At 36.6% G+C, this 15,187-nt stretch overlaps 4 protein-coding genes and 1 non-coding gene across 6 annotated transcripts; 2 read left to right on the top strand and 3 right to left on the bottom strand.

Moving 5' to 3' along the window:
* Positions 1-1,975: 1,975 nt before the first annotated feature.
* On the top strand, positions 1,976-6,977 carry LOC120268801 (peptidyl-prolyl cis-trans isomerase FKBP20-1). 2 transcript variants are annotated; one of them, XM_039276067.1, is made up of 7 exons: positions 1,976-2,029; positions 2,478-2,621; positions 4,416-4,549; positions 4,639-4,718; positions 4,807-4,899; positions 5,009-5,155; positions 6,855-6,977. In XM_039276067.1, the coding sequence occupies exons 2-7, from the start codon at positions 2,513-2,515 to the stop codon at positions 6,856-6,858; spliced, it is 567 nt and encodes a 188-aa protein (XP_039132001.1). In that variant the 5' UTR covers positions 1,976-2,029; positions 2,478-2,512; the 3' UTR covers positions 6,859-6,977. The 2 variants fall into 2 exon arrangements, with proteins under 2 accessions (XP_039132001.1, XP_039132000.1); XM_039276066.1 differs by having other exon boundaries at positions 5,009-5,146; positions 6,846-6,972.
* Positions 6,934-7,601, bottom strand: LOC120268802 (protein FAR-RED ELONGATED HYPOCOTYL 1). Its single transcript, XM_039276068.1, has 2 exons — positions 7,473-7,601; positions 6,934-7,376 (listed from the first exon to the last, which is right to left on the bottom strand). Exons 1-2 carry the CDS (start codon positions 7,508-7,510, stop codon positions 6,953-6,955), a joined length of 462 nt encoding a protein of 153 aa, XP_039132002.1. The 5' UTR covers positions 7,511-7,601; the 3' UTR covers positions 6,934-6,952.
* A 184-nt stretch (positions 7,602-7,785) lies between these two features.
* Positions 7,786-7,866, top strand: TRNAL-CAG. Its single transcript has one exon. It is a non-coding gene; the product is annotated as a tRNA-Leu (tRNA).
* Positions 7,867-9,447: 1,581 nt separating this feature from the next.
* On the bottom strand, positions 9,448-10,787 carry LOC120268800 (E3 ubiquitin-protein ligase RDUF2-like). Its single transcript, XM_039276065.1, has one exon. The coding sequence runs from the start codon at positions 10,673-10,675 to the stop codon at positions 9,689-9,691; it is 987 nt and encodes a 328-aa protein (XP_039131999.1). The 5' UTR covers positions 10,676-10,787; the 3' UTR covers positions 9,448-9,688.
* A 685-nt stretch (positions 10,788-11,472) lies between these two features.
* On the bottom strand, positions 11,473-13,265 carry LOC120268799 (glycerol-3-phosphate acyltransferase 7-like). Its single transcript, XM_039276064.1, has 2 exons — positions 12,620-13,265; positions 11,473-12,525 (listed from the first exon to the last, which is right to left on the bottom strand). The coding sequence occupies exons 1-2, from the start codon at positions 13,121-13,123 to the stop codon at positions 11,608-11,610; spliced, it is 1,422 nt and encodes a 473-aa protein (XP_039131998.1). The 5' UTR covers positions 13,124-13,265; the 3' UTR covers positions 11,473-11,607.
* Between the last annotated feature and the right edge of the window lie 1,922 nt (positions 13,266-15,187).

Raw genomic sequence — 15,187 nt, 5'->3', positions numbered from 1 at the left:
GTGGAAAGGGATAATAGACTCAGGTGTTATGCGCATCGTCGAGAGGGGAATCCTCAAGCTCGCTTGACAAAGCAGACGATATTATTTGGGAGTTTATATATCTATCATTTATAATTTTTTTAAAAAAAATTGAAGAAATCATTATTTTTGTTAAAGGAACAAAAGCAATATAGAAATAAATGGAGGTGAAAAGTATAAAAAAAATAATAAATGATAAATGTAATGACTAATAAGTATTGAGGTACATGTGCCAAAAGAAAATAAATACACTATAGATGGATACATAGAACTATAACATTTGAGAAGAAATTGAAAGAGCACACTGACAAAGACATAGGATGATGATGGTCAAGAGAAGACTGAAGAGATTGTTCTTCATGAAGGTATTAGTGATCAAACAGACGAATTAACGGAGTCGATATTAGGTATCATGCATGATGATCACTTTTTTTGGGACCATGGGAACTCAATGTTGCATTTGGTGATGCTGCTTGATTCGATGGCCATGGTAAACATTCATAAAAGATAAACAATTTTTTTTTATTATCACATGATTTACGAATACAAAAACTAAATTAAAAAAGATACAATGAATTTCATCTTTCCATATATATATATATATATATATATAAATATTAATTTAGTGACCATTATAACTTGTTATGAGTTATAAATACACATAATTTTTTTTAATCATTTAACATTTAATAATATACTTTATTAATAGTATACGTAGGAAGAATAAGGTTCTCTTCTTAGAAAATCTTGTTTTAAGGAGATGTAATAGGCTTCCAACTGCATCATGTTTTCTATGTCACTCGGGGATCGAAATTGCCGACCACCTTTTCCTCAGTTGTAATTGTACTTGGCGTGTTTGGGAACACTTTATTTGTTTTTTTCGGCTGCCTAAACCTCTCGGGCTGATGAGCAGTCTTTGGGGTTCTTGGAGGGTGCTGGTGCAGCCGTCAGTTATAGACTTTTGTGATTTAGTTGTGAAAGCTCTTGTATGGAATGTCTGGCGTGCTAGAAATGATATTATTTTTAATACAAATGTTGTTCCAGTCCAAGCCATTATTCAAAATATTGATCGAATGCTCTTGTCCTGGTTCTCGAATTGCGCAAATAGTCTTAAAGGAAAGCTTGAGGAGCCCATGAAGAGTATCAGTCGAAGTCTGGAGTTCCTTGGTATGCGATCTGATGGTGGGCTGGATGTTGTGACGATCGAGGAGGCACTCTCGCCTACGGTTTAGTCACTTTCTACTGAGGGCTTGAGGAAGCATGTTCCTCATGTATCTTTGCTTTTCGTTCGTTGTTTGTTCCTTTTTGTTTGAGCAGTTGTACCACATCTAGTGTTATGTTGCTACCCTTGTTTCTTCCGGTTAGGGAAGCTTGCTCTTTGTGTTCTCTTTTGCTTTAATAGATGTGCTTTATCCATCTTTTCCAATAAATAAATAAATAAAATAAAATAAAACCATGTTAGTTTGTAACACAGTAACTGCCTACTTAGTGACATATTTCAATATAAATATATATAATTAACTATATTAACACAAAAAAAAAAACCAAAGCCTTCAAATCCATAGTTATTGAAATTTTTTGAGAAAATATAAAATATTTTATTAAAGCAATGTTTTCAAAATGAGTGTGCAAATGTGTCCCCCAGTTATTTTTATTTTCTTTTTCTTTTTTTGTGCGTGTGTAAAAACCCACCAGCTCTACAAATAGACACACAAAAAAAACCCCAATTTTTTACCGAAACAAATGTTATATATTCAAATAGTCAAATACCACTGTAAAATTTTATTTATAGTATTTATAAAATTGGGATGATTTTAGTAAAATAAGAAGAAGCCCATGGGCTTAGGTTCAGGCCTGGGCTTGGCCTATATTAATCCACAAAAAAATCTCAAAAGGCCCATTTAGGCCCAAAAAAAAGCCCAAAAGGGCCTTGATGGCTTCTCTAAAAATGGGACGCGGAAAAGGGGCTGTGCTCGAAGCTATCGCCATTTTTTCTCCGCGGAATTCTCGAGTAAGCTTCCCCAAATCTCAACACTCTTTCTACTCTTATTGTTTTTCTGCAATTTAATCCCTAATTTCGACTGTTTGTGCTTTGAATTCAATCGGAGAATGATGTTTTTACTTCAAAGTTGTAATTTTGTGATGAGTTTTTGGCGTAATCGCCGCATATTTTATTTCCATATGGTTGTTTATCGAAAATCAATAGAAAGAATTGTACTTTGCGTTCTTGATCATCACTGTCCGTAGTTCAATTGAAAATTCATGATTTTTATGTGTAATTTTGATGTATTTCTTTGATTTCGCTTGCTTGAGGAGTGTCTGAAATGGTTGGGATCCAGTGGTATTACAAACAGTTTGTGAAACGTTAAAAAGGAATGAATGAGATAGCATGTATTTGTGGTGATTGGGTTTGTGCTATGTGCTATTGTAGTGGTACTTACTGGTTTTATCACTCATAGAGTTGGCATCAAGAAAGGATTGAGGCTCTGTGATCATGGGTGATGTAATTGATTTAACTGGAGATGGAGGTGTGCTCAAAACAATCATAAGGAAAGCCAAAAGCGATGCCATCGCACCCGCTGATAACCTTCCCATTGTTGATGGTATGAATACTTTCACAAATTTATATTTTATATATGTGTGACACTACTCCGATATCTATGAGCTCTTTAAAAATTGAAATTTTCATTACAAAGTGATAAATGCTATGATATGCTATGTATCTGTAATTCGATTGAGAGCTTATCTTGGATAAGTGGCTGGAGCTTATTTATACAATGAAGAAAGTAGCACAAAGGAGGAATGTGAATTATTGGCTTTTAATGCTAATGAGAATACTTGAGGCACATAGATATGTAAATTATGTCAAATCTTATTAAACAATCAGCTGCAGTTCTTTACTTCTTGCTCATAAAGGAAACTGATGAGCATTAGGGATCTTTCTTGTTTCTGAAGGAAAACTGATGAAAACTAACCTTCAAACTTTGTTGGACACAATTGGCTGAGGTACTTGTTCTGGTTATACACGAACACAATTCATAAATCATAATTTTGAGAAGTGAATTTTCTTCTATTAGAAACAAGATGAGTTCAATTTGGTAGCTCAACGCTAGATAATTACTCTAGCACTCAATGACTTGTAGGCAGTGAAGAGTCATGCCCTTGGTTCGTTCCATCATCTTGTTTATTGGAATCATGGCTAGTGATCCAGCAAGGCCGTTAGTGACCTTTTCAAGTTTGGCTCAGGCTAAGTTCGAGCCAAATTCAAGCTTGATTTTTCAGCTCAAGTTTGCTTTTGAAAGAGGTGTTCTTGCCATAAGAAGTTGATCAGAATAGCACTAAAGAGTAGAGATAAAACAATACTACCAAGGTAGGTATAGTAGTTAGAGGATTAGTACAAGATTTTAGAATTTCTTTTCAATTCATCGAAGGATTGAGTCCTAGCAAACAATGTAAATTTTTTTACCTTTTTTGAAAGCTGAGCCAACTTAGGCTGGGCTGAGCTGAGCTGTTTGTGAAGATCTAACTAAGCTCTATAAATTTTGGTTCATAACTGAATGAGCCGAGCTTGAGCAGTTGAGCTGACTATCTCAGGCTCAAGCCAAACTTGATTGAGGCTTTGCCCACTCAAAAGCTCGGCTGATTACAAGTTTACAACCCCAATTGGAATCAGACAAAAATTTCTAAGGAACCGAAGAATTAAGTGCTGCTGAAAGGTGTTCATGGATGGAGCTCCTTGTGAAGCATGGTTGTACTTCAAGCCAAAAGCTTAGCTAGACCATTATTGTGTGATCACTGATCAACAATGAGGCAAGGGAATCATTTCATTGAATGTGAAGGAAACTTGCATACTATATTCTGCTCTGGGACAGTTAATCCTTTTTAGGTGGAACAGGACAGAAGTGCTAGAAATAATAATAGTAGTTTCAGCTAGGAGGCCCTGTTTTCCTTCCAATTGTGGTGTACGTGGAAACAAGGCCAGCAAAAAATTGTGATATTTGCACTTGAGGTAAATATCAGCAGCATGTTTCACTTGCCTTGCCTTGAATTTGATGACTTTTTGGAGTTTTTGCATGCTTTGATCTTTTAGTTCTATGTTGTGATAAATGGTCATAAAAGTGCTTTGCATGCCACTTTTTTCTATTGCATTTGTTTCCCCTTTCTGGTTACTAGATCTATATTATAGGACGAGAAAATTACTTTCTTAACAACAAGCACAACAAAACCTTTGTGGACTTCTTCTTCTAGTTCTAGGTTCTAGAAAAGCATGTTCAGTTTGCACCTATCAAGATAAATTTTCTGTTGTGTGATTGCCTCCATTTGCTTTCTATTGCTTGTTGAAATACCATATGCTTATCCATTTAATCTAACAACTTGCACAAACTATCTGTTGACAGTTCACTATGAAGGCATCCTTGCTGAAACTGAGGAAGTCTTCGATACTACCCGCGAGGACAACACTGTTTTCTCTTTTGAACTTGGGCTGGGGACAGTAATTAAAGCATGGGATATCGCTTTGAGAACTATGAAGGTAAAGATACAGTGTTGATGCTTTAAACTGGTTGTTAATTCTGGAGCCTATGATATTATTAGTTTGCCTGAATTGTTGAACTTGTCAAGGTTGGTGAAGTGGCAAAAATAACCTGCAAACCTGAGTACGCCTATGGAAGTGCAGGTTCACCACCGGACATCCAACCTGAGTAATAATGCATTGCTGTTATCGACCTATTTATCATTTCTAGCAACTCATTTCAGTTGCAAGTCTAATGATTGCACTTGGCAATGCAGTGCTACTCTCATCTTCGAAGTGGAGTTAGTTGCTTGTAGACCTCGGAAGGGTGCGAGCATGGGCAGCGTTTCTGATGAAAAGGCTCGGTTGATGTATATTTTCTGCTGTACTTTGTTATATATCATATCTTGAACAAACTTAGGAGATGTGTTATCAATTCAGAAATGATAGATTGATATTGATGATATTACATGAAAACAGGGAACTAAAGAAACAAAGAGAGATTGCTGCAGCACTCAAAGAGGAAGAAAAGAAGAAGAGAGAGGAAGCCAAAGCTGCTGCTGCTGCAAGAGTGCAGGCTAAATTGGATTCTAAGAAGCAACAAGGGAGAGGCAAAGGAAAAGCCAAGAGTAATGCTATATCGTGCGAATAAGTTGCACGAATTCATCACACGAATGACATGGATGGCTCTTTTATCTATCCTAGTCAGTTGATTTAAAAAATAATTAAAACAAAAGGTGAAAAGAAAGGCATGCCTTCCTTTCTCCCACCTCCCTTCATCCTCACGCCATCACCGAACCATCTTCCACCGCCGCCGAACCCCTTCTCCCATCGCCAACGCCGGCAAATACCCTCATAAACACGGTTGCCCATTCCATTTTTGTATTTATTTGCAAACACGGTCGAACACAATTGACGCCAACAAATATCGTTGCAGTTGTCCCGGCCTTTCACCTAAGCTTAAGATTGAGCAGTGTTTGGTTGATTCTGGAATTCCATACACTTTCATAAGGTATTTGTTTTTATTTTATTTTTTATTTTTGAGATGGTAATGTAGTGAATGATACTGGGATAACAAGAATCTGTTTGGAATGATTGAATGTGTCACTACTTTGTTGTATTCCAATCATTCTAGATCTGTAAGGGTGATTATTATTTTTGTAGAACTATAGCCATATGAATATGTAACTTACTGCTATTGTTTTAAGTTTTACAAATATTTGTTATAGTTAGCCATTTGAATTGATTATTTGTTATGGTTGTTTATATATCAATTTAGAATAGATAAATTTTATTTGCAGGTAATGAAGGTTGGGTCAAGTTTGGAGGTAGAAGTCGCAACCAAGGAGATTGCTTAAAATTTGGCTAGGAAGTGGATTGAGAGTCTTACCAATTGATTACATATACATTTTAAAAAAAAATATTTGATTCAGATACATATATTTTGCCATTCCTTGATTGCCGTAACCACTCATCAAATTCTATTACCCATCATAATCATGCCTCCCAGGATTAGAAGACAAGAGATCCTAAGAACATCAACCACTCCTAAGCTCATAACTAATTTGTTGAAATAGAGTTGCAAAAGAAAAAAAAATCTCACAATGAAAATTCAAAACCTAAATAAATAAATTTCATTAAAAACAGAGTAATCAAACAATGGTTCAAAATCAGCAACAAGAACCAGAAAATCAAATGATCCTTCACATTATACGCATATAATCACATATCCATAACCACATCAAATCATCAACAAGATCGCTTTGCAAAACCTCTAAAAAAATTTCCACAAATTCAACAAGGTGAAAAGAGAATCCCAATTAAAACACAAGATCCAATTGAATCGAATTCCATTAACAATCATAATCATGCTTCCCAAGCTCAGAAGACAAGAGATCCTAAGGACATCAACCACTCCTAAGCTCAAAGAAATAGAGTCATCAACCAGATCTTAGGGTTCCGGTTCATCGGAGAGTGGTTTATATTTGGCTCGTTTGCGTGGCGTTGACCGTGTTTGTAAATAAATACAAAGATGGGATGGAACGCGGATCGGGTTGGTTATTTGGGGCGGGCGAGGGTATTTTCCGGTTTCAGAGATGGAAGACGAGGTTCGGTAGCGCTAAGAGACTGGGTTCGGTGGTGGCGTGAGGATGAAGAGAGGTGGGAGAAAAGATAAAAGAGGGCATGTCTTTTCTTTTTCACTTTTTTTCTTTTAATTATTATTTAAATCAACTGACTAGGAGAGATAAAGTGCCATCCACGTCAGTCATTCGTGTGATGAATTCGTGCAACTTATTCGCACGATATAGCATTACTCAAAAGCCAAATAACATGTTTGTGCTTAAATTCTAGTGAAATAAAAGAAAGTTACAGACTTTGTTGTTGTCCATGGCTCCTTATTCAACTCTCATTGTACAGAGTTTGTTAAATCATCAACATAGAAAAATATTGTTCGAACTCTTGATCAACTGTCGGTTTTCTTGCCGAACTGGTGTCTGAAACCATGAATTCATTAGAATAAATCATAAGCTCCTCAATCTCATTCTTGAACTCTTTGTCTTCTTCAGAGTCTGCCTTTTGCTCCTTAATATAAATTCTGCTGTCCAGGGAATACATGTTGTTGTTGCAACTAGTTGAAGAAGTTGGAGATTGATCTTCTTCATGAAAAGTTTCAGTTGATGAATGCTTGGTGTTATCTTCATGTTTTTCCAGTTCATGATCAGTGCTAACACTGTTGGACTTATTTCTGAACTTGTGTTTTGGCAATGGCAAACTTAGTTCATACTGCAACTTCCTTTTCTTATTCAATTCAAGATTTGAAGTGGAAATCTCTTGGTTCCAATTAACACTGAGGTGAAAGCAAGAAAAACAATAGCAGATAAAGATCTAATAGAAGAAAACAAGAAGCATGATATGAATCATAAATCAAGAGAAAGAGTTGAACCTTTGATGAGAGGCAGCAGCTGCAATGTTTTCCTCCATTTGAGAGAGAGAGATCAAGAGAAGAGAGAGATTGAGGAATAGTGTTATTCTATATATATAAAAATGGATGAAGAACAAGTGAGTGTTATCCAACCCATGTGCTTATGAACACTGAACAGTACTGATCTGACTAGTGTGCATTCTCATGAAATAATAAAGAGTTGTATGTTTGTGTCCATGCACTTAACTTTTTATTAAACAAATGTAAAGTTTTTTATTTATATAATTTTAGAAAATATTATATTAAAATGATGTAATTAGAGACCTCATATATTGTCAAGATGGCCGAGTTGGTCTAAGGCGCCAGTTTCAGGTACTGGTCCGAAAGGGCATGGGTTCGAATCCCATTCTTGACATGCTTATCAGATTTTTAAAAACTTTACTTTCAAATATTTATTTAATTTTAAACAAAATTCATAACAATCAAAGCAAGGGAAAAAAAAAATATAGAAATAATAAATATTTTGACTAAAGTTTCAGACAAGATCAAACATCACTTGTTCCACACCAATGGAATGGGCCATGTCAAGACCCATGAACAAGAAATCCATTCAGTGTCATCTCATGGCCATTACTGTCTTCATCATCCTCATTTCAAAGCTTTGAATTTCCAGAAATGGAGGTCCACCACCACAACCTTCTCTTCCATCCTTTCCATGTCACTGTTTCTCCTGCTCTGTTCCATCCATTCATTTCTTTTTTTTTCTTCTTCTTTTAATTCCCAACATGCTCTTTTCTGTTGTTCCTGCAGCTGATTTTTCTGACTCAGATTCAATTCAAAGCAAAGAATACATTTAACTGCAGTCCCTGTTCAAAAAAAAAAAAAAATCAATTCAAAGCCAATAAAACGTTTAACTGAAGTACCTGTTCAGAAAAAAAAAAGAGCATACATTCAATGTCCATCTACCATTACCAAATCATACTATCTGAATTTCTTCATGAAGGCCAACCACCAAACTTGTCTGCAAACAAACATTATAGTTATACCTACATTGACAAAACCTGCACAAACTCCACATAAACACCAATAAATGTATCAAAAAAATAGCAGCCCACATGGTCTTATTATATAATTGTGAATGGTTTGGCAATAAGAGGAAGCCAGAAGCACATGTTCATCACTGTAGATAACTGCTAATTAGCAGCTCCCAATAAGATACTCAATATATATTAAGAAAACCAATGTCCAAACTCACTTATTCTTTATGAAATGTTCTCTAGGAGAAAGATCAACAGATTGGAACAACTAATTTATGCCAATATGATGATCAACTTGCCAACTCAGATCTCAAGACAACAGCTGCTTCGGTTACATTGTACTGATCTTGGTAGAAAACAAAGTGTCATGAGATTCCTGATTTTTTTATACGAACATGATCATGCAACCAATGGAAGTAAAACAGAAAGCTAAGTTCAGTATCTTTGAAAGTAAGCATCAATAAAAAAAGTATAGCTTCTCTATTTAGTATTTACACCAAAAAATTCATTTTTTTTTTTAATTTCCAAACAAGAGATAAGATGAACAATACCTTCAAAATCAATGCCTCTGAATCAGAATGATCTCCAAGTTTCCAAATACAAAAAGTATAGCTTCTCTATTTAGTATTTACACCAAAGATTTTATTTTAATTTTTATTTCCAAACAAGAGATAAGACGAACAATACCTTCAAAATCAATGCCTCTGAATCAGAATGAACTCAAAATTTCCAAATGATCATACAAGCAACAGAAGAAAAGGATTATAAACAGAGATCCAAGTCCATTACCTCTGCAAGTAAGCATTGAAACAAGACCACCGATTTCCTTTTCTCACATAACATAGCATTGTGGGATCATAACATCAACATTTTATTTTACAAAAAAGAGATAACAAAAGCTAGCACCTTGTTCTGATTTTTCATATGAGCATGATCATACAAGCAATAGAAGTCAAGGGTATTAAACAGATATCCGATTTCATTATCTCTGGAAGTAAGCCTTGATACAAGACAATAGCTTCTCTATCTACACCAAGGATTTCTTCTTCTTGATAAACATGCATTGTGGGATTGCAACATCAAAGAAGCAGCTTTTTTCCTCCATTCAAATAAGAGATGAGAAGAAGAACTAATACCTTCAAATTTAATGCCAGTGAATGAGCTCCAAGTTATAAGAGGAAAAGGAAAAAGATGAAGGTATTATGATTCATCTTCTTCTCTCCAAGCACTACTATGGCTTCTATGAATCCTTCTAGAAGATGAAAATCCAAGATGCCGGAAAAAAAAGAAGACACGTCGGAGAGCCCGACCAAACACTCCACGCTCTCTAGACCGGCTCGCTCTCGCCGTCCACAAGACCCTCCTCGGAGCTCCGCCTCCACTGAATCCACCGTCCACCTCGGTGTAAACGACGGGGAGCTCCCTCTCTCCGGCTCGCTGAGAACCAGAAAACCTCCCGACGGCGAAACCACCACCAGGGAGCCTCCAAATTGTTAATCCCACAGCCTCGTCCAACTCCGGCGCCGCCCCTTGTCTCATATCGGCGGGCATCTCGTGCCGGCAAACAGGACAAGAGTTTCGAATCGAGAGCCACGGCAAGATGCAATCTTGGTGGTAGATGTGCTTGCAGGGCATCTCTCTTGCCTCAGCCCCAAGCTCAAACGCTTCCTTGCAGACGGCGCAGTGGGAATCGACACCGATGTGGGCGTCGGCGATCTCGACGGTCGGCATCGACTCGATTGCAGCCTTCGATGCCGGCGGATGGGAAAAATCCCTCCAGCCACCACCGGCGAGCTCGATTTGGGAGAGCTGCTCCAGAAGCCGATCGAATCCAGATCCCATCAAAAAATCGGAGACGCTGGGAGGAAGAGGACGAAGGCCAGCACCGGCGCCGTCGTCATAGTAGAGCTCGAAGCTACGAGACGACGGAGTGCGGTCACGAAGGGTTTCCCCATCGGAAGGCCCGCGGAGGACAATGACAGGGTTGAAGACCGACCGTTCACCACCGGCGGCGCCACGGCGCGAGCGGGGGTGGCGGAGCGGTGAAGGAGTTTGGGATTCTTCAAGGAATCCACCATCGCAATTAGGGCAAACGATGGCGTCGTCGTTGAGGACGCGGACGAAGCGGCTGCAGCGATAGCACCAATACGCCGTCCCTTCCACCTCCACCGACGATGAAGACGACATCGGAGAACTCGTCGGAGAAGATGAGATCGAATCGAAGACCTAAAACTTCATATCTTCGAGATAAAAATCGGATTTTTGAAGAAGAGCGTGAGAGAAGAGATGATAAAGCTCGTAGCTTTATGATCGAAAAGAACGAAGATACTAAATTAACGGAGTTTAAAACCGTCTCATTTCCGTTAAATTCTCTAACGGCGTTAAAAAAAGTAGTGCATCGGGATTGGGTTTCAATGCGGATCTCGAGGAATGCTTACGACTGGTGATGGATGGCCGGTGAAGTGGGACCCGCTTTTGTCAACCAATTAGAAAACACCACGTCGATTGCCTGCATGAAACTCACGTAAAATAACATACATACGTGTAACTAATTACAACATGAAATTTATAACCTATTGCTTGAATAACATATAATTAAATTTAAAAAGTGTATATATATATATTATTTGTGTATTTCGTGGAAGAAAGTATGATGGTTTTGAGATGAAGAGGACTTGCAAAAAAAGATGCTTGATTCTGATTCCCACTTACAAATGGGAAAATTAAGAGGAAGTCCTTTTCCATCTCTGTCTCTTCTTCTTTATTCAATTTATCTTCCTTTATTTGGTGATGTTGATACGATTGCTTTCTCTCCGACAAAGCTTAATTGATTGCACGTGAAGATCAAAGTCTTTTTTAATTCATTTTATCAAAAATAATATAAATAACCCATATTTAAATTCTATATAGTTTTCCACCTTCATACATATATAACATAAATATATATATATATATACACACACACATACCCTTCTAAAACAAATAAAAAAAAAGAACTTTATTAAAATAATAAACAAATCATACAAATGGCCAGTATATATTATATCTATATCAACATAAAATAAACAAACAAACAAACAATTAAAACAATATAAGAAAAACAAGGAAAACAATATTAACTAGTGCAAGAAGAACCCTAATATCTCCTTGACTTGATCCATCACTGGTGTTGCAGCCTTGAGAGCCACCGTGCCATCATTTCCGGCGAGCATTCTATACTTATCCTTTCTTGTAAAGTTAGTACATTCAAAGCCAAGAGTTGCAGCAAGGATTCTCTGAACATAGTTAGCAACATCATAAGGACTTTTTCCAGCAGAGCAAGTGGCTTCCACAGGCAACTGGTTTAGAAATGTGACTTCATAGACAGGTCTAGGGTTCATGAAGAAGAAGATGGGATCCATGGCTTTCCATCCTCTTGCAGTGGTTGCATGAAAGAAGCTAACTCTATAGTTCATGGCCACTGGAACAATTCGGTCTGTGAGTTCGGCAAATAAAGCACTAAATCTTAAGAGAAATGGTTCTCTGCATGTTGTGCCTTCCGGGCAGACAACGAGATCTCCATTGGCAAGTTGAGCTTTTATTTTTGCGGCATCGAGCTTTCGATTTCGACTTAATCGGATGGTGGGGATCGGAGAAAGTATCTCGGAGAGGCGGGAAATTGAGTAGGTGACGGCAGGGATTTTTCGACGGAGCACGACGGAGAGGACTACAGGGTCCATGAGAGTTCGGTGAGTGCAGACGAAGAGAACGCCGTCTCCGTTGCCGGTGGATGGTGGCGGAGGACGGCCTCGGACGATGAGCTTACTGCCGAAGATTTGAATGACATAAGGGATGAGACTCATTGGAAGAAGTAGACCGATTACGATGCGAATGAATGCGACGATGATTCCTAATGGAATCCATAGAATGATGAGGAGGGATGTGAAGGGGGTCGGACGGCGAACTAGTCTTCCGTCGTGGAAGATCACCGGGAGAGGATGGAGATCTTGATTTCGATCTTTTTCTTCTTCATTTGTAATTGATGAGTAATTTTGTTCCTATATCAGATACTCAAGCTTTATGTATTCAAATCTATATTTAGTAAATATAGTTAATATAAATTATTAGTGATAATAAAAATATTTGTTTTACCTTATTTTGTAGTGTTTTTTCTTGTTTCATGAGAAGTCCTGTGGCATAGCCGAACCGATTAATATGTAATTCTCTTCCGAAAACTTCATTAGCTCTCAAGTGATCTTTTGCGAACCTTTCAACCATAACCTTAGGACATCTAGTGAGCACAACTCTTCTCCGAAATGAGTTGAAATTGTTCCATGCCACCATGTCGATGTCATCCATGTAAAACTTCGGCAACACGGCCCTCGACACGGATTCAATCTCCGTCTCCTTGAGACCGGCCACCGCAAAAAACACCATAAACTGAAGGCTGAGCTCCTCCATACCAATCCCCTCAAAGAACCTTACCAATGGCCACATTAGCAATAATAACATGAATCTAATCAAGCCAGAAGCCTCAAAGGCAATGAGCATGAAGTAAGGGAAAGGATGAGGGTCCTTGAGAAGAACTTTTTCAAGCTCAAATACACCGGAACTCGATACCGAAACATCTTCGGAACTCTTCTTCTCCTTCTCCATTGTCTTGCAGATGATGATGATGATGATGATAGAAAGAAGAAGATTCTTTTGCTTACAATGTTAATTTGGTGTGTATGAGAATACAGTAGATGAAAGATAGAGGAGGATATAAAGAAGGGTTAAAAGGAAGAAGGAGGTAGGGGTTGACCAAGTGGTGATTCAAATTTGAAAGTGGTGGGAATAAGGAGCGTTTAACCAATTGCAACTACTACTTCAAATAAGAGGGAGTTGCACGCCACGCAAAGAAGGATGTTGGCCTTTCAAACCTAATTCACAACTACTTTACATCCAAGTTATCAGTTCCTTTCTGGGTAAAACATTTACTTGATTATAAGTATTCATTAACTATATATTAAGATTAATAAACAAAATGATTTGTTTGTAAACAAGATGTGTTAGTCAAAGAAGTAAAGGAAACAACTTGTGGCTTTCTTATGAATGCATGCATGAATTGTCTCATGCTCTTGTTCTTGTGATAGGTTTGGTTATACATATGAAGTTGGAGGAGTGTGACGTGCATGTTTAAACATGATCCAAATTGAACTTTGTTTGGGTTTGTTATGTTAATTTAGTTTGAGTTAGACTTGAGGAATGTGTTGCTTTCTTATAGTCATGGAAAATCGTTTAGGGTTAAACAAATGTACTTTATATTTATTATTTATATTCTTATCAAAAATATTAAAACCTCATTGATTACAATTAGGATGGTATGGACTCTTCATTATTGTTTAAACTAAATAAATAAATAAATTTTTAAAAAATTAAATTAAAATTACAAAAACTCCTTTTGATTTTACAAAACCGTTTTCTTCTTTTTTATTTTTTTATTTTTTTTAATATCTAAAGCACCATTCCTATTTTTAATATAATTTTTTATCTATTTAATAACTCCCTACATTAGGTGTTTGTCCCTGTTGAGGGGCACGTTAAAAACCTAGCACATACAAGGTGAGACACAAATGTGTGCTGAGGGATTAAGTCCATCCTAGTGCACGACCCTAACACGTTGCTTATCCATATTTTGTCCAAAAAAAAAACAATTATCATGTTACTTCAGAAATAATATACAAATATAAGTTTTGGTAAAAAATATTAATAAAAGGCATCTCTATAATATAAAAGTTAGTATTTCATTTCTTTCCCAAGTTAAGATTCCAATATATGGTTTATATATTCAATTTCTCATATAAAATAGAGGTCTTCATAAAATTTAGAATACAGTAAGTAAAAAAAATGAAATAATTAATGTGTTAAATTATAAATTTATTTTTCAATTTTTCTTATCATTTATTTTATGAATAATAAATTAAAACAACATTCCAACTGCTCTTTTTTTTTTACCATAAAGCACACAGAATTTTACACTTATGATCTAATTGGCCGTATGATGCTTTAAATTATTATATCATTTCTTTAATCAATTAAAACAAATTCATGTTTACTTTTTAAATTAGTAAGTGTGCTTTAATTTAAACCAATAATTATTCATAAACCATGAAAAACCTTCATTAACATGCTTTCATGTTTGAGCGAAATTTTTTTAAAAAAATACTACTTTCATAAGTTTCATACATTTTAATATATACAAAAAGGTTAAACACACAAACAAGACATCATCCTTTTTTTTAATATAAAAACAAGCATTTTTTTTTTCTAAAAAAATACTTGCAAAATTTATTTTTGATGGGCAATAGAATTTTGAGGACATTAATGTCAGATGACCTTGGTTATTCTGATGAACACATGCCTTAGGAAAATTACACTTTTTAACTGGATAGTACGGGATGATAAAATCCTCATGCTAGAAAAGATAGCTGCTAAATGATGTAACAAACTTCCTATTACCACATATGTTCTGCGTCATGCAACAATTGAGTTTGTGGGTCATTTGTTCAAATGGTGTTCCTTCTCTAGACACAATTGGGATCATTTTGCACAGATCATAAGCATATTGTGTCTCACGGTGTTCTTAGTCGACCTATGGGGATCGAGTTTGGCTTTGAGGGCTCAAACTTTAGATAGGGGCTAGTGGAAGCTTCTAGCTAGAGCCATTGTTTGGTCTAT

The sequence above is a fragment of the Dioscorea cayenensis genome, chromosome 9, assembly GCF_009730915.1.
Source record: "Dioscorea cayenensis subsp. rotundata cultivar TDr96_F1 chromosome 9, TDr96_F1_v2_PseudoChromosome.rev07_lg8_w22 25.fasta, whole genome shotgun sequence".
Classification (NCBI taxonomy): domain Eukaryota; kingdom Viridiplantae; phylum Streptophyta; class Magnoliopsida; order Dioscoreales; family Dioscoreaceae; genus Dioscorea; species Dioscorea cayenensis.
The sequence above is the reverse complement of the archived record's forward strand: the minus strand, read 5'-3'. Positions and strand labels throughout refer to the sequence as shown.